General features: G+C 44.6%; 1 protein-coding gene across 9 annotated transcripts in view; it reads right to left on the bottom strand.

Annotated features, from left to right (window-relative positions):
* LOC117365440 overlaps positions 1 to 22,759 on the bottom strand; it is a 362,671-nt gene that overhangs the window by 271,146 nt on the left and 68,766 nt on the right. For all 9 annotated transcript variants that reach the window (XM_033955907.1, XM_033955906.1, XM_033955904.1 and 6 more), the window contains exon 6: positions 7,276 to 7,365. In XM_033955907.1, the coding sequence (XP_033811798.1) occupies positions 7,276 to 7,365 (90 nt within the window). The remainder of the gene's footprint in view (positions 1 to 7,275; positions 7,366 to 22,759) is intronic.

Below are 22,759 nucleotides of genomic sequence, written 5' to 3' on the forward strand. Positions count from 1 at the left end.
GATTGTCGAGGCGGAGCTCCGAGACACGCAATGTCTCACCCCCGGTCGGCGAGGAACGACCGCGTCTCCGAGGGGAAGCGCGAGAACGCTTAGGTTTCCTCGGCCGACGCCTCGTCCGAGGCCGACCCGAGGGCGAAGAGCCCCGGGAGGACCTCGAGGAAGAGGACGTGGAAGAGATCCTCCGAACCCGACGCACCCTGTCCCGAGGCCTGACACTCCTCTCAGGCTGGTCAACCGAGGTCGAGGTCGAGGGCAAGGTCGGGGTCAAGGACGGCCGACCCCCGGGGACCGAAGCCGAAGGCACCGAGACCGAGGCCACCGACGCCGGGGCAGTCGAGGCCGGAGCAGTCGAGGCCAAAGCCTGCTGCAGGTGCGCGAGGGCCCCGGACAGCTCCGAGGCAATCAGCGCTCGGAGCAAGTCCTGGAAGACCGGAACCCCCATCATGGCAGGCAGGTCCAGGGCCGAGGAGTGCTCCCTGGAGGGCGACCTCGGTCTCGAGTATTCCCTCGGGGCACTGGGCTTTGCAACTCGGGGCGGGGCAGAGGACGACCCACCCGCAGTCGAGGAGCCCGAGGATGGCTTCTTCGCTGACCCTGGCGTCGAGGAAGGAAGAGAGGACTTACCCGAAGCAGGCTTGGTCGAGGCAGCAGGTTTGGAAGAAGTCGAGGGTCGAGGCGAGGTCGGGGGACCTGAGGCCGAGGTCGAGGCCGGGGCCGAAGCCGAGGCCGACGTCGAGGCCTTCCCCGCTGTGGGGTCCGCAGAGAAGAGCTCCGCCATCCGGGCACGGCGTCGGCGGAGAGCTCTAGACTGAAAAGTTGAGCACCTATCACAGGAGTCGGTAGGATGCTCAGGACCCAAACACACCAAGCACCACCGGTGAGGATCGGTAATTGAGAGCAACCGATCGCACCAGGTGCACTTTTTAAAGCCCGTCAAGGGACGGGACATGGACACAAAACCCGGCCGGGAACGAACGAGGTCCCGCGGCCGCGGCTACCGGGAGCCCCTGGAGCTGAACCAAAATACTTTTTTTTCTTTTTTTTTTTTCGACGAAAACTAAAAGAAAAGAAAGAAAGAAAAGCAAATCAAGCACAGCGACCGTGAAATAACGCACAGCCGCGGTGTCAGAAGGCTAAATTCGAAGAGCACAATTTCCACAGGGCTTCTGGCTCCGCGGAAAAAACTGAACTGAGGACCACGAGGTGGGGATGCGCCCTCTAGTGGGCAAGAAGGCATGCACATGCGTGGTGCAGCATAGCAAACTTGAAACTTCAATCAAGTTTGCTTGAAAAGCTGTCCGCGCTGGGGCTCCGTAGATGACGTCACCCACATGTGAGAATATCATGCCTGCTTGTCCTGGGATAATGGAAATTATAAAAGTTTTATTAAAATATGGGAGCCATTAACATTGTTTTGTAATGAATAGATACCATTTTTCTTTTAAAGATGCACCATTTAAGGAAGGGAGGGGGGAGGGGTTGTTTGGACAAAGTGTTGAAATAAAATAATTAATAGGGATGGAGGGTAGGGTAAGGATTTCTTTTATGTTAATAGAGTACTGTATAATGATAAGTTTTTCAAGTGTTTAACTAAGTGTTGATTCTTATGATTCTTGTACACTTGATGAGAGGTTAAAAATGAATAAAGAAAAATAGTGTGGGGAGGGAGGATGGATTATGGGTTTATATATATATATATATATATATACAATTGTTATTGTCTTGATGGATTTATCAAGTGTTGTTTCTGAGACTATGTATGGTTTTTCTTGTTCACTTGTTGAATGATTAAAAAGGAATAAAGAATTAAAAAAAAAAAAAAAAAGTAAAGGAGACAAGGGACATCCTTGCCTAATCCCCCTTTGCAAATTGAAACTCTCCCCAAAAATTATTATTAATATATAATCTAGCAACAGGGGAGCTATACAATGTTTGGTCATTTGTATAAATCCTGAACCTATATCAAACCAATCCATTGCTTGATACATGAAGGTCCACTCTACCCTGTCAAAGGCCTTCTTTGCATCCAAGGATACAGAGAAAGCCGGATCTTTCATGGCTTTCGTTAAACACAACATATGAAAAGCCAATCTGGTATTATTTGAAGAGTGTCTCTGAGCAACAAAACCTGTTTGGTGCATACCAATTATAGAAGGGAGAGCCTTGGCCAAACGTAAAGCCAAAAGTTTAGCCAACATTTTCCCATCTACATTAATTAAATAATTAGGCCTGTAATTTTAAATCAATGTGGGATCTTTATTTGGCTTCGGCAAAAAAAACAGTTAATGATTCTGCCATAGTACCTGAAATACAACCTTTTCTTTCCGATGTGTCTTGTCTCTTCGGTAGAGCTTGTACCCTGGCAGTACAATAAGAACATAAGAAGTTGCCTCCACTGGGTCAGACCAGAGGTCCATCACACCCAGCGGTCCGCTCCTGCGGCGGCCCATCAGGCCTATGACCTGTGAAGTGGTCCCTGACTATTCCTATAACCTACCTCTACTTCTATCTGTACCCCTCAATCCCCTTATTCTTTAGGAAACTATCTAAACCTTCCTTGAACCCCTGTAGCGTGCTCTGGCCTATCACAACCTCCGGAAGTGCGTTCCATGTGTTCACCACCCTCTGGGTAAAAAAGAACTTCCTAGCGTTTGTTCTAAACCTGTCCCCTTTCAATTTCTCCGAGTGCCCCCTTGTACTTGTGGTTCCCCACAGTCTGAAGAATCTGTCCCTGTCTACCTTCTCTATGCCCTTCAGGATTTTGAAGGTTTCTATCATGTCTCCTCTAAGTCTCCACTTTTCCAGAGAGAATAGCCCCAGCATTTCCAACCTGTCAGCGTAAGAAAAATTTTCCATACCTTTTATCAGTTTAGTTGCTCTTCTCTGAACTCCCTCAAGTACTGCCATATCCTTCTTGAGGTACGGCGACCAGTACTGGACACAGTACTCCAGATGTGGGCGCACCATTGCACGATACAGTGGCATGATGACTTCCTACGTCCTGGTCGTGATACCCTTTTTAATGATACCCAACATTCTGTTCGCTTTCTTTGAGGCTTTCGCACACTGTGCTGATGCTTTCAATGTTGTGTCCACCATCACCCCCAGGTCTCTTTCAAGGTTGCTTACCCCTAGCAATGATCCCCCCATTTTGTAGCTGAACATCGGGTTCTTTTTCCCTACATGTATGACCTTGCATTTCTCTATGTTAAAGCTCATTTGCCACTTTTTTGCCCACTCTTCCAGCCTCGTTAGGTCCCTTTGCAGGTCTTCGCAGTCTTCCGCGGTTCTAACCCTGCTGCAGAGTTTGGTGTCATCCGCAAATTTAATAACCTCACATTTTGTTCCCACCTCCAGGTCGTTAATAAATATATTGAACAGGAGCAGTTCCAGCACCGACCCCTGTGGAACTCCGCTCTTGAGCCATTGCCAGTCTGAGTAATGGCCCTTTACTCCAACCCTCTGTTTCCTGCCTGCCAGCCAGTGTTTGATCCATCGGTAGACATCCCCTTGCACCCCGTGGTTCCACAGCTTCTTAAGCAACCGTTCGTGGGTTACCTTGTCGAAGGCTTTTTGGAAGTCAAGGTAAATGATGTCTATGGATTCCCCTTTATCCATCTGGCTGTTTATTCCCTCAAAGAAGTACAGTAAGTTCATGAGGCACGACCTTCCCTTGAAGAAGCCGTGCTGGCTCGCCTTCAGCTGTCCATTGTTTTCTATGTGTTCGCAGATGCTGTCCTTAACCAGTGCTTCCATCATCTTTCCCGGAATCGAGGTCAAGCTCACCGGCCTGTAGTTTCCCGGGTCACCCCTTGAATGTCCCATTTATGTTCCTCGTTCCACCATGTTTCTGTGATTCCTATGATGTCTAGGCTCTCATTTTTGGCCTTGACTTCTAATTCCCCCATTTTGGTTTTTAGGCTCCTTGCATTAGTGTACATGCAGTTCAAGTCCTGGTACTTACTTTTCCTTGATATTTTCCCTTGCGTTTCATTTTTCTTTCTGTCCCCTTCCTGACTCCTGATTTTTGTCTCTTTTGTCTTCCCCTTGTGGTATGTTCCTATTGTCCTCCTCTTGTTCCTTCCCTCTGTCCTGTTCCATTTCGACTTCCCCTTGTAGTATGCTCCTCCTATCCTCCTCTTGCTTCGTCTGGCTCCCTTGTTTTTTTTCTAGCTCCTGTTGTATGTCATTTGTGTCTTCCCAGAATTTTTCCCACTCAGTATCTTCTCGGGATACTGATTTCTGAACCATCGACATCAGGTCGACTGTCCCCTTCTACTTAGTTTAAAGCTTGCTCTATTGCCTTTCTGAAGTTATTTGCTAGTTGTCTAGTTCCTGCCGTGCTCAGGTGTAGTCCATTTCTCTTGAAGAGCTTGTTCTTGCCTTAGAATGTTGTCTAGTTCCTCACGAAGAGAAATCCCTCTTCCTCACACCATCTCCTCATCCACACATTAATTGATTGTAGTTCTGTCTGACTCTTTGCTTCTGCCCTCGGTACTGGCAGGATCTCCGAGAAGGCTTTCCTTTGGGTCCTCATCTTCAGCTTCCTCCCAGGTGAAGTCACATTATTAAGTGATACAAAGGTATTATAATATTCTTAGTCTTGTTTACCATACCTTTTCTAATAATTCCTAGCATCTTATTTGCTTTCTTGGCCATCACCACATATTGGGCGGAAAGTTTAATTGTATTGTCTACACTGACATCTAGATCTTTTTCTTGAGCGCTAAGCCCCAAGGTGGATCCTAGAATCTGGTAACTTTTAAGCACCTGGTCATGTTTATAGGAGAAGAGAGGAATTTTGATGGTGGGGGGAAGGGTTGGTTTTCTCTTCTTTGACCGGTGTTAGGCATCTACTGATGAAACAATAGTGGATGCCCTTAGAGGAGAACACTGAAAATATGTGTGTGGGGGGGGATAGTTGGGAGAATTTTCTGTTTGATTGCAATTCTTCTTTGTAATATTTCAAATGCTTCAGAAATAAAGGAAGGCAGCATGCAGAAGAGAAGGTGGTCAGGCCACAGGATCAGGGAGGAAGGTGTAAGGTGAGGGAAGCTGAGGGTAAGAGTGGAAAGAACTAAGGCCCCGATTCTAGAAAGTCTGCTTAAAGTTATACAATCACACTTAGGCAGCACTCAACATCCTAACATTTAGGCATCCCCAATTTATGCCAGGGATTTCTTTGCCTAAAGTTAAGACACTGATATCAGAGCTTAATGGCATTTAATTCACAAAGAGGCATCTAACTCAAAAACACGCCCATGATCCCCCCTAACGATGCCCATTTTCAGTCTAGGTGCTTTGGGCTAGGTGCCTACTTTTTATAGAATCAAGTTAGGCTTGGTGTCCCAAAAAATCCGCCTGAAAACAGAGAACCTGCAAGCTATATTGAGTATTAAGACCCTTCCATTCAGGGAACCCTACCTGAATGGCCTGCTTCAATTGCATCCATTTAAAATATTGTGTTTTATTTAAGCCAAATTTATGTTGCAATTGTGAAAAACTAAGCAGTGATCCTTCTGAAATGACATCATTCAATGTCCATATACCTGCAATTATCCACTGTTTCCAGATGATCTTAAATCCGCCAATCTTGATCCTGGAGTTTTACCCAAATGAACTTAGGGACATTTGGAGTATTGAGATTGGACAGACAATTTCTGTGTCTCAATTGCCACGATTTTGGTCCTGGAGATTAAGGTCTACAAAGTCAGCATCTATGAGTCAAACGTGGATGTTTTTGTTACATCGAGTTTTATGGACCCCTACGCGTTTACAAAAGATAGATAGCACTAGATCCAATAGATGCTGGCATTGTAGATTAGAAGTTGGGACGTTAGATCATTTAATTTATTTTTGTCCCTGTGTAAATGCTTTTTGGAAACTAATTTGGCCCAAAATTAATAAATTATTAGAGAACCATGTAGGACTCTCATATGACACTATATTATTTGGTACAGCAATGAGAACTCAGAGTCCGATTTCTGCAAATAATAACAAGTTATTATTAATATTGACAGGGGTCGCCATGCAACAAATTACTCAAAACTGGAAAGATTATACTAAATTAAATTATACATTTTGGTGGAATTCAGTTTGTCATATATATATAAGATGGAAAAGATATTAGCATTACAACAAGGGAATCTTTATAATTAAAAAAAAATATGGGAACCATTGACTAATTACTCTAATGATCAGATATCTTAGCACATGGGTAGCAGACAGGTGGGGATGGGGTGGGAAATGTATATCATATGGAATTAGGAATATTGATAAAAAGGGGGGTATTTATTTTATTTTACAAGAATATTTGACTGTAAATACAAGTGATTTATGAAAGATGTTTGTATTATGTTTAATTCACTTGTACGAATTCAAAAATGAATAAAAAAATTAAAAAAATTATTATTATTTTTTTTTTAATTCTTTATTCATTTTTAATCTTTCAACAAGTGTACAATAAGAGTGATACATAGATTTACAAACACTTGATAAATCTATCAAGATAATAACAAATGTATATATACCTAAAACCCCTCTCCCCCCTCCCATTCCATACTTTCTTAATTAAATCATTCTTTTTCATATTTTCTTTTAACCTATTTCTTCATTTATACATTCCCTCCCCTTTCCCCTCCATTCTAATTTTCAACTGAGTCCAATTAAAGCTGATTGTGAGGTCAAAATTGATCAATGTATTCCTTAAATGCATTTATTACTATCTTTTTACGACTTCTTTCCTCATTACGATCCTTTAAGCTGGTTGGCCTGTAAACTCCTCCTTCTTCCTTTTCTTTATCGTATGCATTTAATTTGTTAACTTCAATGACTGCATTGTTTGTAATTCGATTAACTGATGTGAACCGCCTAGAACTCCTCGGGTATGGCGGTATACAAAAATACAATTATTATTATTATTATTAATTAAGGGCTCCTTTTACTAAGGTGCACAAGCGTTTTTAGCGTATGCAGGATATTACCGCGCGCTACGCGGCTAGAACTAACACCAGCTCAATGCTAGCATTAGCGTCTAGTGCGTGCGGCAATGTAGCGCATGCTATTCTGCGCATTAATGCCCTAACGCAGCTTCGTAAAAGGAGCCCTAAGCCAATATCGGCGGACTTTATAGAACCAGGGTCTATGTTTCAAAATGAGTCGAGAGTGGGCACAACATGAAAGGAGACATAATTCAAGATGAGAGGTGGAGAGAAGAAGGTGAGATTCATAGTGTGAGGAGAGATTTTCTGATACGGCTGAGACAGCTTTGCTTACCAGCCACATGTTTATGCCCAAGAATTGCTGCAGGGCTGAAGGTTCCCTGTTTCTGGGATGACTCGATGGATCTGATTTCCAGAACAGGTCCTGGGAAGTAAAATAGAAAGGGTCACTTTATTTCCTTTTTTTTTGTCACGTAACTGCCACCAAAGCAATGCAGTGACAGACCATACAGATATATCAGCAGTAGAAATCAGTGTGAAGATTAGTTGCATAAATTCTAAATATAGATAATGGATTTACATATATCAAGTGCAATTTTCAAAAGCCACTCAGGCCCCGATTCACTAAAGTCAGTGATCGTCCATTCACAAAATGGCCCACCGCGTGTTTTGTTTTTGTTTATTAAAAACTTTCTATACCGCATAACGGCCTAAAAAAGGATCCAAGCAGTGTACAATACATAACATATATTCATCAAGAAAGGAACTCCATTTAAAAATAGGATAGAGAAGAGTAAAAGCAAAAGTTAACTTTTTTTTTTTCTAAAATACTAAGCAATCAACATCTTCATGCAATTTAGTAAAACCCCATGTAAAATAGCCAAGCGATTGATTCACTTACATTGCTTAGCTATTTTCCGATCCTAAAATCCCAACTGTGTTACCAAGTCTCAGCCTCAAAAAAATATCCAATCTAAATCAAAAATGTGTATAGAACAGATGGTCATCGAATTCAATCCCAAAACAGTAAGGGTCATCAATGCTCTTCAAACTATTAGTTCTCAGTTTCATTTGCTATTATTAGTTTTCTAGTAACCACAACTTCCCTTTTAAACACTTTGGCTAGCAGTTTTTAGCGCCAGGAGCCTTGCGCTGCTCCCAATGCTCATAGGAACTCTGTGAGCGTCAAACTGCTAGCGCTAGGGGCTATTTGTTTCTATTTAGGAATGAACATGTCATAGATGCTAAATGACAGATCGTAGGACCTCTTATATATAATTTCAGGCACTATGTTACATATGTGTTTACAGAAGAGTCCTCAGCCTATGTGGTAGCGACTAGAGCTTTAGGTAGCTCATTATAGAATTACCCCTTGGTGACCACCCTGGGGGTAACATTTTGAACAAGAAGACTTGTATTGCAGGGTGAAGCAAAGCGCGTACTTCTTACAATTTAGAAGTGATTTATTGCATTTGATATACCGCTTGCACTGGTGTATTAAGCGGTTTACAATGCTACAAACAAAAAAGAGTTACAATAGAACATCCTATTAACTGAAGGTGTGTGAAACAGAACCATTACAATATTTCAATCGATCCTCTTGTAATAATAATAACTTTATTCTTATATATCGCCATACCCAGCGAGTTCTAGGCGGTTTACATCAATTAGCAAATGATCTGCATTGACAAGCAGATTTACAACAAATTACAAGCAGATTAACGATATATTACAACAATTTACAGCAGTCAGCAATGAAATTACAGCGATTTACACCAGTCTGCGAAGAGGGGAAGATTTACAACAATTTAACAGAAATTGCAGCTTTGATCGAACTAGACAAGGGAAGTAGAGAGTGGGAAGAAGGGAGGGTCTGGTGGTGGAGGAAGGGGGCAGGGGTGGGGTGAATGGAATATTAAGGGTCGTGTTAAGTTTTTAGTAGTTTTCTGAAGGCAAGGTAAGTGGGGGCCTCGAGTATCATCTGGGCTAGCCATGGGTTCGACTTGGCTGCTTGGAAGGCGAAAGTTCTATCGAGGAATCTTTTGAGAGGACAGTGTTTTGGCGAAGGGAAGGCGAACAGTTGAATTCTGCGTGATGTCCTGTTGTTGCAATAGAGGTTAAAGTGGGTATTTTTGTAACTTGGAGAAGAGCCGTTAACCGATTTGTAGCAGAAGCATGCAAATTTAAAAAGAACTCTAGATTCAAATGGCAGCCATTGTAGTTGGTGGTAGAAAGGGGTGACATGTACCCATTTCTTTAGGCCAAAGATGAGGCGCACTGCGGTATTTTGGATTATTTTTAGTCTCCTGGTAGTTTTCTTTGTGGCGTTAAGGAAGATGATATTGCAGTAGTCGAGAATGCTGAGGATGGAGGATTGTACAAGTAGGCGGAAAGCAGTGTCATTGAAGTATTTTTTTATGGTGCGAAGTTTCCAAAGTACCGAGAAGCTTTTCCTAATGATGAGGTCGGTATGGTTTTCTAGGGATAGGTTTTTGTCCAGCGTGACTCCCAGAATTTTTATGGTCGGATTGAGGGGGAAGGTCATTCCTTTTAGTTGAATTGTTGTTTCCTTGATTTTATCTTTGGGGGAGGCTAGGAAAAATTTTGATTTGTCGGGGTTTAATTTCAGTCTGAATGAAAGCATCCAGAGTTCTATCTGGTTGAGAATGTTTGTGATGTGGTCGAGTAGTTCTTGTGAAAAGTTGGTTAGTGGGATGGCTATTGTGATATCGTCTGCATAAATGAAGAATTTGAGATTTAGGTTATAAGAACATAAGAAGTTGCCTCCACTGGGTCAGACCAGAGGTCCATCCTGCCCAGCGGTCCGCTCCCGCGGCGGCCCATCAGGTCCGCGACCTGTGAAGTGGTTTCTGACCATTTCTGTAACCTACCTCAAGTTCTATCTGTACCCCTCTATCCCCTTTTCCTTCAGGAACCTATCCAAACCCTCCTTGAACCTCTGTACAGATTTCTGGCCTATCACATCCTCCGGAAGCGCGTTCCATGTGTCCACAACCCTCTGGGTAAAAAAGAACTTCCTAGCATTTGTTCTAAACCTATCCCCCTTCAATTTCTCCGAGTGACCCCTAGTGTTTGTGGCTCCCCTCAGTTTGAAGAATCTGTCCCTATTCACTTTCTCTATGCCCTTTAGGATTTTGAAGGTTTCTATCATGTCCCCTCTAAGTCTCCTTTTCTCCAGGGAGAACAGCCCCAGCATTTTTAACCTGTCAGCGTATGAAAAATTTTCCATACCTTTTATCAGTTTAGTTGCTCTCCTCTGCACTCCCTCTAGTACCGCCATGTCCTTCTTTAGGTACGGCGACCAGTATTGAACACAGTACTCCAGGTGCGGGCGCACCATTGCGCGATACAGCGGCATGATGACTTCCTTCGTCCTGGTTGTGATACCTTTTTTGATGATGCCCAGCATTCTGTTTGCCTTCTTTGAGGCTGTCGCACACTGCACCGATGGTTTCAGTGATGTGTCGACCATCACCCCCAGGTCCCTATCAAGGTTACTCACCCCTAGAAGTGTTCCCCCCATTTTGTAGCTGAACATCGGGTTCTTTTTCCCTACATGCATGACCTTGCATTTCTCCACGTTAAAACTCATTTGCCACTTTTTTACCCAGTCTTCCAATCTCGTTAGGTCCCTTTGCAGGTCTTTACAGTCTTCCGTGTTTCTAACCCTGCTGCAGAGTTTGGTGTCATCAGCAAATTTGATAACCTCACATTTTGTCCCCGTCTCCAGATCGTTAATAAATATATTGAATAATAGAGGTCCCAGCACCGACCCCTGTGGAACTCCGCTCGTGACCCATTGCCAGTCTGAGTATTGGCCCTTTACTCCAACCCTCTGTTTCCTGCCTGCCAACCAGTGTTTGATCCATCGGTGGATATCCCCTTGCACCCCGTGGTTCCACAGCTTTTTAAGTAGCCGTTCGTGAGGTACCTTGTCGAAGGCTTTTTGGAAGTCAAGGTAAATGATGTCTATGGATTCCCCCTTATCCATCTGGCTGTTTATTCCCTCAAAGAAGTACAGCAAGTTCGTGAGACATGACCTTCCCTGGCAGAAGCCATGCTGGCTCGCCTTCAGTTGTCCATTGTTTTCTATGTGTTCGCAGATTGTGTCCTTTACCATTGCTTCCATCATCTTTCCCGGAACCGAGGTCAAGCTCACAGGTCTGTAGTTTCCCGGGTCACCCCTTGATCCCTTTTTAAAGATGGGCGTGACATTTGCTATTTTCCAGTCCTCTGGAATCTCCCCAGTTTTTAGGGAGAGGTTACATATTTGGCGAAGTGTCTCTGCTATTTCGTTTCTCAGTTCTTTTAGTACCCTTGGGTGGATGCCGTCCGGGCCCGGTGATTTGTCACTCTTTAGTCTGTCTATCTGCCTGAGGACATCCTCTTTGCTTACCTCTAGTTGTACCAGCCTTTCGTCGTGTTCTCCGCTTATAATCACCTCGGGTTCTGGGATATTGGATGTATCCTCTCTGGTGAAGACTGACGAGAAGAATTTGTTTAACCTGTCAGCTATCTCTTTTTCCTCCTTTATCGCTCCTTTCCTGTCTCCGTCGTCCAGTGGTCCCACTTCCTCTCTGGCTGGCTGTTTCCCTTTCACATACCTGAAGAAGGGTTTGAAGTTTCTTGCTTCTCCTGCCAGTCTTTCCTCATATTCTCTCTTTGCTTTCTTGACCTCTTGATGGCATTCTTTCTGGTGTCTTTTGTGCTCTTCTTGGTTTTCCTTTGTTGGTTCCTTTTTCCATTTTTTGAAGGATGATTTCTTGTTGCTTATCGCCTTTTTAACTGCAGTAGTTATCCATGCTGGGTTTCTAGTTCGATTTTTTTTGCACCCTTTCCTAAACCTTGGGACGTACAGGTCTTGCGCCTCGAGCACTGTGCCTTTAAGCAGTGTCCAGGCTTCCTTTACGGTCTTCACTTTCCCTGAGCTGTTGCTGAGCTTTTTTCCCACCATTTTCCTCATGTCTTTGTAGTTTCCTTTTCTGAAGTTGAGTGCTGTCGTTGTGGTTCTTTTCGCCTTTGATGTTCCCATGTTTAATTTGTACTGGATCATGTTGTGATCGCTGTTCCCTAATGGTGCTATTACCACCACTTCCTTTGCGGGTCCTTCTAGCCCGTTGAGGATTAGGTCTAGAGTGGCATCCCCTCGTGTTGGTTCCGTGACCAGCTGCTCCATGAAACAGTCCCTTATTGCCTCTAGGAATTTAGTTTCTCTCGTGCAATTTGAGAGCCCAATGTCCCAGTCTATTCCCGGATAGTTGAAATCCCCCATGACCACCACCCTTCCACTTTTGCACACCTGCCTCAGTTCGGCCTCCAGGTCCAGGTCGTTTGCTTCTGGCTGTCCTGGTGGGCGATAGTACAGTCCCAATTTGATGTCAGCTCCTTCCCCTCCTGTGAGTTTAACCCATAGTGACTCCAGACTGTCTGCCCTTATTGTTGTTTCTGTTCTGGATGAAGGAATGGAGTCCTTTATATACAGTGCTATTCCTCCCCCCTTCTTGTGGGCCCTGTCCCTCCTGTAGAGTTTGTACCCTGGCAGGGCCACATCCCATTTGTTGTCCTCTGACCACCATGTCTCTGTGACTCCTATTATGTCTAGGTCCTTATTTCTGGCTATAACTTCTAGCTCCCCCATTTTAGTCCTTAGGCTCCTAGCATTTGTATATAGGCAATTTAAGTCCCAGTTTGTTACCTTTTCTTTTGGATCTACTCTTGATTTGATGCCCTTGCTGGTCTCCTCACGGGCTGCCTCCTCACGGTCTGCCTCCTGTGGTGTGTCTATCCTGTCCTCTGCCCTCTTCTTTGTTCTTTGATAGCCCTCTGGTTCCAGCTGTTTCCTCCTTGTCTTACTCTTTTGCTCTGATTTCCTCTCGGGTCCCTGCACTGCATCTTTGGGTTTATATCCATAAAGTGCCCATTTTGTCTCTAGTCCACTATCACCCTTTCCTGTTTCAGTATCCTTGTTTGATACCGTGGTCCGATGTGTCGAGGTCAGATCGACTGTCGGCTTTCCCCTTGTTATCAGTTTAAAGCCATGTCTATGCAGGTCTGGAAGTTTCGTGCCAGCATCCTCGTCCCAGCCGTGCTCAAATGCAGTCCATCTCTCCTGTAGAGCTTATTTTTCCCCAGGAAGGTTGACCAGTTCCGTACAAAGAGGAAACCCTCCTCATCACACCATCGCCTCAGCCATCCATTTGTTGCTTGCAGCTCGGTCTGCCTCCTCGCATCTGCCCTTGGTACTGGCAGGATCTCTGAAAAGGCTATCTTCCCTGTCCTCAGCTTCAGCTTCCTCCCCAGGATCTTAAACTGCTCGGTCAGCGTAGTCATGTTGAGATTCCTTCTGCTGACGTCATTTGTTCCGACGTGGATTATCACTGCTGTTTCCTCTGTCTCAGCTCCCTCCATGATTCTCTCGATTCTGTCAGAGATGTCCTTTGTCCTCGCCCCTGGGAGACATGTCACTAGGCGATCCGTTCTGCCTCCTGCTATGTGACTGTCCACCTCTCTCAGGATTGAGTCACCCACCACGATAGCAGATTTTCCTCTCCTCAGCTTCCTCCTGGGTCGCAGGTCTGTGTCAATGATTGGGTCCTCCAATCCTTCCTTCTCCTGATTTGTTCCTCCTCTAGGTTCCTCTCCCTCGGCTCCTGGTGGGTCCTGGTGGGTCTCGGTGGCTCCTGGCGGGTCCTGTCCTCCATCCTGGTGGGTCCCGGTGGCTCCTGGCGGGTCATGTCCTCCATCCTGTCGTTCCCTTCTGAAGAGCGGGTGGTCCTGTGTTTCTACCATCCTGCAGGCCTCCTCGATGAATCTTTCGAGCTCTCTGACCTGTTCGTTGATGTGGTGTTCTCTGGTGGTGTCCTCAGTTGGTTCAAGTTCCCTTGGTTCCTCTATGGAGCAGAGTCCTTCTAGCTCCTGTACTTTGATCTGCAGTCTCCCGACCTCCTTCTTTAGGCTAGCCAGTTCCTGACATCAACCGCATATGTAGGCCTGCCTCCCAGAAGGGAGGTAGTCATACATGTGACAATCAATGCAGTATACTGGAAAGCTTCGTTGGCCTTCTGCTGCCTCCATTTTTCCTTCCTTGCGATTTAAGTTCCTTGGTGTGCTGGAGTGTGCCTGACGTGTAGCTAAGTGGAGAATTAGAGAGAGAAAAAAAATAATGAGTATAGAAGAAAAGGATATTTTTTTTTTTTTTTTATTAGAAGTCATTTAAGAAGATTGAAGATTGAAATTGCTGCTGAGCAGCCTGGACTCCTGGCTCCTTCTCTCGGCTCCTTCGCAAAGGCGCCCTCGCTAAGGCGAGCGCCTTTGCCGCTCGCCTTCGCCGCGCGCCGAACGGCCGCGCGCCGTTGGCACGCCCCTTTTAAGGGGGAGCCTGGGCACTGAAGCGACCTCTGACGCGGTGGGGGTGGGCGGAGCTTTCTCTCGCCGCTACCCCGATCAGTCCTCCACCCCTCCTGGCTGTATCCTGTCCTCTGCCTCGCTGCTCGTTGTTTCTCCCTCTCAGCCCTGGCTTCCTGATTTCTGCCTCCCGATCCTGCTTGCTATCCTGTAAGTAAGAAGAAGCAGTTAGAACTCTGCCGCGGTCTGCCTCGTGCTCAGGCTTCCTGCCTTTTAAGGGGGAGCCTGGGCACTGAAGCGACCTCTGACGTAAGAGTTTAACTAGGGAGGCTAGGTATATGTTGAATAGGATGGGGGATAGGGGGGAGCCCTGCGGGACCCCACAGGTGTTGTCTCAGCAGTAAGAGAAAGAGTTATTCTTGAATACCTTGTATGATCTATTTTGTAGGAACCCCTGAAACCAGTTGAGGACCTGGTCTGAGATGCCAATGTGAGCTAGGCATTCAAGGAGAATGGTGTGGTCGACCAGGTCAAAAGCACTGCTCAGGTCGAGTTGTATGATCAGGGCACTTGAGCCCTGACTGAAGAGCGTGTGGAGGTGGTCGAGAAGGGAGGCTATGATGGTTTCAGTGCTGTGGTCTGCACGAAATCCTGATTGGTTGTCACATAGAATGTTGAATTTTTCAAGGTATGCGGAAAGTTCCGCCTTTACCATCCCTTCCGCTATTTTGGTAAATAGGGGGATGCTGGCGATCGGCCTATAGTTAGATGGGGAGTTAGGTGGTTCTTTCGCGTTCTTTAAAATTGGGGTAATCATTATATGACCTTGCTCCGACGGGAAGTTTCCTGTGGATAGTAGGAAATTAACCCATGTCATTTTTGCTTTGAAGTGGGGGGAGGGGGGGCAGTTTTCATGATATTTGGTGGGCATGTGTCCAGATGGCAGTAGGAGTGTGTATACTTGTTGTAGTAAGTATTGAAGGTTTGCCAATCGGTTAATGCGAATTGTTTCCAGCTAAGGTCGACTCTGGCTCCAGGATCTGGGTTTGATAGATTCGTGTCTGTGAGGATGGGGAAGAGCTCGAGGGGGTTGGGACTGGCGGGTAGAGTTGTTCTTAATTTTTGGATCTTGGTATTGAAGAAGTCGGCAAGGGTGTTGGCGGTTAAGGTGGATTCTTCGTGTAGGTTTGTTCAGGTTTCTATGTTGTATAGATCGTTGACCAGTCTGAAGAGGTTACTGCTATTGGATTTAGGATTACCGATTTTGAGGGAGTAGAAATTTTTTCTTTTTTCACTTGTGAGGGTTTTGTTCTGTTTTAATTTTTGTCTCCAGGCCAATCTGTGTTCTAGGGTTCCGGATTTTTGCCATAATCTTTCAGCTTTTCTGAGATCCTTCTTGCAGTACAGTGGGTACGAGTGACATGGATATGTTTATATAGGCCAGAGTATGAGAAAAGAAGAAGAAGAAGGGGGGGGGGTAAGGAAGCTGATTCTCCTGTCTACATTGGGTGCATTCTCAGAGAAGTCCATAGTGCTGTGGAAAGGAGAAATTAGGTTCTTACCTGCTAATTTTCTTTTTTTTAGACTCTCCAGACTGGTACAGTTCACTGATGGGTAATAGCTCACCATGACCAGCAGGTGGAAACTGAGACAAAACTTTGGCTGTAATACAGTGGTCTCAAACTCAAACCTTTTGTAGGGCCACATTTTGGATTTGTAGGTACTTGGAGGGCCTCAGAAAAAAATAATGTCTTATTAAAGAAATAGCAATTTTGCATGAGGTAAAACTCTTTATAGTTTATAAATCTTTCCTTTTGGCTAAGTCTTAATAATAATATTGAAAATGATAGCTAAAGAGACAGATGACCAAGAAACTGTTTTAGTTTACTTTTGTGGTTATGATAAACATACTGAGGGCCTCAAAATAGTACCTGGCGGGCCGCATGTGGCTCCCGGGCCACGAGTTTGAGACCACTGCTGTAATACTACTAGCTGTGCTTCCTTCTAGTCTAACCAATCTGACGAATAGCCAAGCAGAACTAAGAAGTGCTAATTATAACAGTAACAACATTCCTAACAAGAATAACAACTTTTTTTTCCCAATTCTTTATTCATTTTTAACATACTTACAATAAGTGTAACAGAATTTATAGCATTTTAAACACAAATACAAAACTTAATGTTCCGTTAAAACACAGAATTTATCCCCCCTACTTAATTACATTCTTTAAATTCAAGAAAAACCTATCATAAACCTTATTCCTATATACAGTACTTTATTTAATGTTCAAATCAAAAAACCCTTCCCTCCCTCCCCCCATCTTGGCTGTGCATTTTTAAGGGGAAAAGAAATATTCAATCATTACAATATTTTGTTAATGGCTCCCAAATCTCCTGAAATTTCCTAAAAATCTCCTTCTGTACAGCTATTGTCCTTTCCATTTTATAAATGCGACATAATGAGTTCCACCAAAAACTGTAATTAAGTCTTTTCCAGTTTTTCCAGTTACTCGTGAACTTTTGTATGGCAACCCCTGTCATAAGTAGAAGCCTATTATTTTTAGCTGATATTTGGAATAACAACTAACATAGAGCAATTCTGTTGGAAATTGCATAGAAGAAGCCCCTTCAGCAAAAAGTCCTCACAGCTCACCAGTTACGCCAGATGAGCCAAAGCCGCTGTTCTTTTGATTTCCCCAACCCTATAAAAATACTAGAACCCGTAGAAAAAAAAACCACACTCTTCATGTGAATCTCGTAAGAACAACAAACAAATAGACAGGTAAGAAGGCTGCGAGACCGAGACACCACCTGGACATTCTCCACTCCTGCTATGTGGGAAGCCGAGATGTCCTGAAGATGAGTCTCTGCAAACACCATGAGCAGAGCAGCCTCCTGCGCTACCAGACGACTCGTGGTTCCCCCCTGATGACTTCTCAGAGTAAATATCCAAAAGGGAGGTTAGATGAAATTCAGATGCAATAAAGTAAATGCATTTATACCAGTGGTCTCAAACTCAAACCCTTTTCAGGGCCACATTTTGGATTTGTAGGTACTTGGAGGGCAGCAGAAAAAATAGTTAATGTCTTATTAAAGAAACTAGTCTTTAAGCCCGTTACATTAACGGGTGCTAGAATAGATATCTGTCTGTCTTTTTCTCTCTTTTTCCTTGGCTACTGTCTGGCTGTCTGGTTTTTTTTTTGTCTCTATCTCTTTTGTCGCTGTCTGTCTCTCTGGCCCCCTGTCTGTTTGTCATTCTTTCAGTCTGTGTCTCTCCCTGGCCCCCTGCCTGCCTATCTCTCTCTGTTGCGCCATGCCTGCCTGTCTCTCAGTGGCCCCCCGTCTGTTTCCCTCCCCAGAGCAAACCAAGATTACTGTCTGCCCCCCAGCACACCCCTCCCCCCAAAGCAGCCAACTTTCCCTCTCCCTCTCAACTTCCCTGTGCAGCAGTAGCAGCATTTTTTGGCTTCCTTTACACCGGACGGCTCGCAGCACCCACAGGAGACAAACCACCGCTGAAACCGCATACCGCAGCCACATGCACCACATGCCATGGCCACGGCCGCATGCCACAGCCCCGGAGGCACACATCACGGAGGCAGGGATCATGCCATTTCAACTGCGCATGTGCGGGTAAGGGTTTTACTATAGAGGATGACAATTTTGCATGAGGTAAAATTCTTTATAGTTTATAAATCTCTCCTCCCCCCCCTTCGAAGGCCTGCATGTTCTCCCCTTCTTTGCAGTGTCCTCCAGCTTCCCCCCTGGCCTCCCGGTCTTAGTTTCAGCTAATTACCGCAGCCTGCAGAGAGGATCGCTGGTGCTGTAGTGTTCCTTGCAGGCTGCCATCGGCCTCCACAGCACATTCCTTCTGCTGCCGGCCCGCCCCTCCTCTGACATCAGGGGCAGGATCGCGGCAGAGGGAACGTGCTGCTCAGGACAATGGCAGCCTGCGAGGATTGCTACAGCACCGGCAATTCTCTCTTCAGGCTGCGGTAATTATCTGAAGGTAAGTGCAGGAGGCCAAGGGGGAAGCTGTAGGATGCTGCAAAGAGCGGGCAGCACTAATACAGACTGCGGGCCGCAAAATAGTACCTGGCGGGACACATGTGGCCCCTGGGCCGTGAGTTTGAGACCACTGATTTATACATACTTTCAGATATGTGTAATCCGACCAAGAGCCGTGGCTCCTATAGCCGAACCCACCGTCCCATCACTGTGTATGACTATAATGCTAATAATATTAGGGTGCTTCTTAAATAATAAAAGTATTTTTCAGTGGCAATAAAGGAAAAACAATTCCTACTTAACTTAAAGAGGTGTTAGTAGGTCCTGACATGGGCCATGTTTCGAGGGTCTTTTTCAAGGAACCCACACATTTTGGTATTTATTATTTATTTTTTTCTTTTCATCTTTTTCACTCATTCTTTATTCATATGTTTTTCTTTCCTTTTTTCAGTTTTTCGATCTCAGTATTTTTGCACTGTTAACCTAGTTTCTCTATATTCTGCTCCCCTTGGTGGCACAGTACTGTGCTTGGGTTCCAACTGCCGAAATCTCTATTAAGACTTTCTCCAGCCCATCTACACCCTCCCAGCCATTGAAGCCCTCCCCAGCCCATCCACCACCAAACGGCCATACACAGACGCAGACCGTGCAAGTCTGCCCAGTACTGGCCTTAGTTCAATATTTAATATTATTTTCTGATTCTAGATCCTCTGTGTTCATCCCACGCTTCTTTGAACTCAGTCACAGTTTTACTCTCCACCACCTCTCTCGGGAGCGCATTCCAGGCATCCACTACCCTCTCCGTAAAGTAGAATTTCCTAACATTGTCCCTGAATCTACCACCCCTCAACCTCAAATTATGTCCTCTGGTTTTACCATTTTCCTTTCTCTGGAAAAGATTTTGTTCTACGTTAATACCCTTTAAGTATTTGAACGTCTGAATCATATCTCCCCTGTCTCTCCTTTCCTCTAGGGTATACATATTCAGGGCTTCCAGTCTCTCCTCATACGTCTTCTGGCGCAAGCCTCCTATCATTTTCATTGCCCTCCTCTGGACTGCCTCAAGTCTTCTTACATCCTTCGCCAGATACGGTCTCCAAAATTGAACACAATACTCCAAGTGGGGCCTTACCAATGACCTGTACAGGGGCATCAACACCTTCTTCCTTCTACTGACTACGCTTCTCTTTATACAGCCCAGCATCCTTCTGGCAGCAGCTACTGCCTTGTCACACTGTTTTTTCACCTTTAGATCTTCGGACACTATCACCCCAAGGTCCCTCTCCCCGTCCGTGCATATCAGCTTCTCTCCTCCCAGCATATATGGTTCCTTCCTGTTATTAATCCCCAAATGCATTACTCTGCATTTCTTTGAATTGAATTTTAGCTGCCAGGCATTAGACCATTCCTCTAACTTTTGCAGATCCTTTTTCATATTTTCCACTCCCTCTTCGGTGTCTACTCTGTTACAAATCTTGGTATCATCTGCAAAAAGGCACACTTTTCCTTCTATCCCTTCAGCAATGTCACTCACAAACATATTGAACAGGATTGGCCCCAGCACTGATCCCTGAGGGACTCCACTACTCACCTTTCCTTCCTTCGAGCGACTTCCATTAACCACCACCCTCTGGCATCTGTCCGACAGCCAGTGTCTGACCCAGTTCACCACTTTGGGTCCTAACTTCAGCCCTTCAAGTTTGTTCAACAGCCTCCTATGAGGAACTGTATCAAAGGCTTTGCTGAAATCCAAGTAAATTACATCTAGCATATGTCCTCGATCCAGCTCTCTGGTCACCCAATCAAAAAATTCAATCAGGTTCGTTTGGCACAATTTACCTTTTGTAAAGCCATGTTGCTCGGATCCTGTAACCCATTAGATTCAAGGAAGTACACTATCCTTTCTTTCAGCAAAACTTCCATTATTTTTCCAACAACTGAAGTGAGGCTCACCGGCCTGTAGTTTCCTGCTTCATTCCTGTGACCACTTTTATGAATAGGGACCATATCCGCTCTCCTCCAATCCCCAGGAATCACTCCCGTCTCCAGAGATTTGTTGAACAAGTCTTTAATAGGACTCGCCAGAACCTCTCTGAGCTCCCTTAGTATCCTGGGATGGATCCCGTCTGGTCCCATCGCTTTGTCCACCTTCAGTTTTTCAAGTTGCTCATAAACACCCTCCTCCGTGAATGGCGCAGAATCTACTCCATTTTCTCGTGTAACTTTGCTAGACAATCTCGGTCCTTCTCCAGGATTTTCTTCTGTGAACACAGAACAGAAGTATTTGTTTAGCACATTCGCTTTCTCCTCATCACTTTCCACATATTGGTTCCCAGCATCTTTTAGCCTAGCAATTCCATTTTTCATCTTCCTCCTTTCACTAATATATCTGAAAAAATTTTTGTCTTCCTTTTTTACATTTTTAGCCATTTGTTCTTCCGCCTGTGCTTTCGCCAGACGTATCGCTCTCTTGGCTTCTTTCAGTTTCACCCTGTAGTCCTTTCTGCTCTCCTCTTCTTGGTTTTTTTTATATTTCACGAACGCCAACTCTTTCGCCTTTATTTTCTCAGCCACTAGGTTAGAGAACCATATCGGCTTCCTTTTTCTCTTGTTTTTATTGATTTTCTTCATATAAAAGTCCGTAGCCATTTTTATCGCTCCTTTCAGCTTAGACCACTGTCTTTCTACTTCTCTTATGTCCTCCCATCCTAACAGCTCTTTCTTCAGGTACTCTCCCATAGCATTAAAGTCCGTACGTTTGAAATCTAGGACTTTAAGTATCGTGCGGCTGCTCTCCACTTTAGCCATTATATCAAACCAAACCTTTTGATGATCGCTACTTCCCAGGTGAGCACCCACTCGAACATTAGAGATACTCTCTCCATTTGTGAGGACCAGATCCAATATCGCTTTTTCCCTTGTGGGTTCCGTCACCATTTGTCTGAGCAGAGCCTCTTGAAAGGCATCCACAATCTCCCTACTTCTTTCCGATTCTGCAGATGGAACATTCCAGTCCGCATCCGGCAGGTTGAAATCTCCCAACAGCAGAACCTCCTCTTTCCTTCCAAACTTTTGGATATCTACAATCAGATCCTTATCAATTTGCTGCGATTGAGTCGGAGGTCTGTAGACTACACCCACGTAGACTAGAAGTTCCATCTTCTCTTTTCAGAGCAATCCATATCACTTCTTCCTCTCCCCAGGTCCCTTGCATTTCGGTCGCTTGGATATTGATCTTTACATAGAGAGCTACTCCTCCACCTTTTTGACCATCTCTGTCCTTCCTAAAAAGATTATATCCCGGTATGTTTGCATCCCATCCATGTGATTCACTGAACCATGTCTCTGTGATAGCGACAATATCTAGATCTGCCTCTAACATCAGGGCTTGCAGATCATGAACTTTGTTGCTTAGACTGCGAGCATTTGTGGTCATCGCTTTCCAGCTATTTTTCAGTGATAATCTCCTTTTTCGTATGGATTTTTGTTTCGTTTCACTTTCCGTTGCAATACTAAGAAATGAGTTGCTGATATTGCTTATGTTGCTTATGTGGCCTTTCTTTAGTATGACCACTTGTTTAACAATTTTTCCAGTCGGCCCGTTTTTTCACAAGATGTATCAGTGCAGCTCAGCTGATCTGTACGTAGTTCCGTTTTTCCGTTTTTCACGGCACTATGTCATTTTTGCCCTTGACATTTAAACTCGGCGTTTGTTTGCCGCCATACCTTTGAAGGCTTAGAAGTGACTTTTTCAACTTATGGCAAGTACCTTTTCCTGTGTTGATATTTAGAGCTTCCTTTTTAGACAATGATATGTAAACATTTTGTATTAACCTTAAAACCTTGTTTGTTTTTTATCTTTTTTCACTCTAGTAAAAAAAATTTTCGCCCACATCTCCTAGCAACTATTTCTTTGGCATTTGAAACTACCAACACCTCTTTTGGGTTCCTTGAAAAAGACTCTTGAAACATGGCCCATGTTGGGACCTACTAACACCTCTTTAAGTTAAGTAGGAATTGTTTTTCCTTTATTGCCACTGAAAAATACTTTTATTATTTAAGAAGCACCCTAATATTATTAGCATTATAGTCATACACAGTGATGGGATGGTGGGTTCGGCTATAGGAGCCACGGCTCTTGGTCGGATTACACATATCTGAGTGTATGTATAAATGCATTTGTACTTTATTGCATCTGAATTTCATCTAACCTCCCTTTTGGATATTTACTCTGAGAAGTCATTGAGTTTGACCTCTCAGCCCTACATTCTTTTAGAGCGTTTTCCTCACCACCTACTATTTTTGACTTAATCCCCCCTGATGACTGACATAAGCCACCGGCATGGCATTGTCCGAGAGAACCTGAACAGACTTGCCCATCAACAACATCTGCAATGCTAGCAACGCCAGCTGGAAGGCTCTAGTCTTCAGAACATTGATCGACC

The sequence above is a fragment of the Geotrypetes seraphini genome, chromosome 8, assembly GCF_902459505.1.
Source record: "Geotrypetes seraphini chromosome 8, aGeoSer1.1, whole genome shotgun sequence".
NCBI lineage: Eukaryota > Metazoa > Chordata > Amphibia > Gymnophiona > Dermophiidae > Geotrypetes > Geotrypetes seraphini.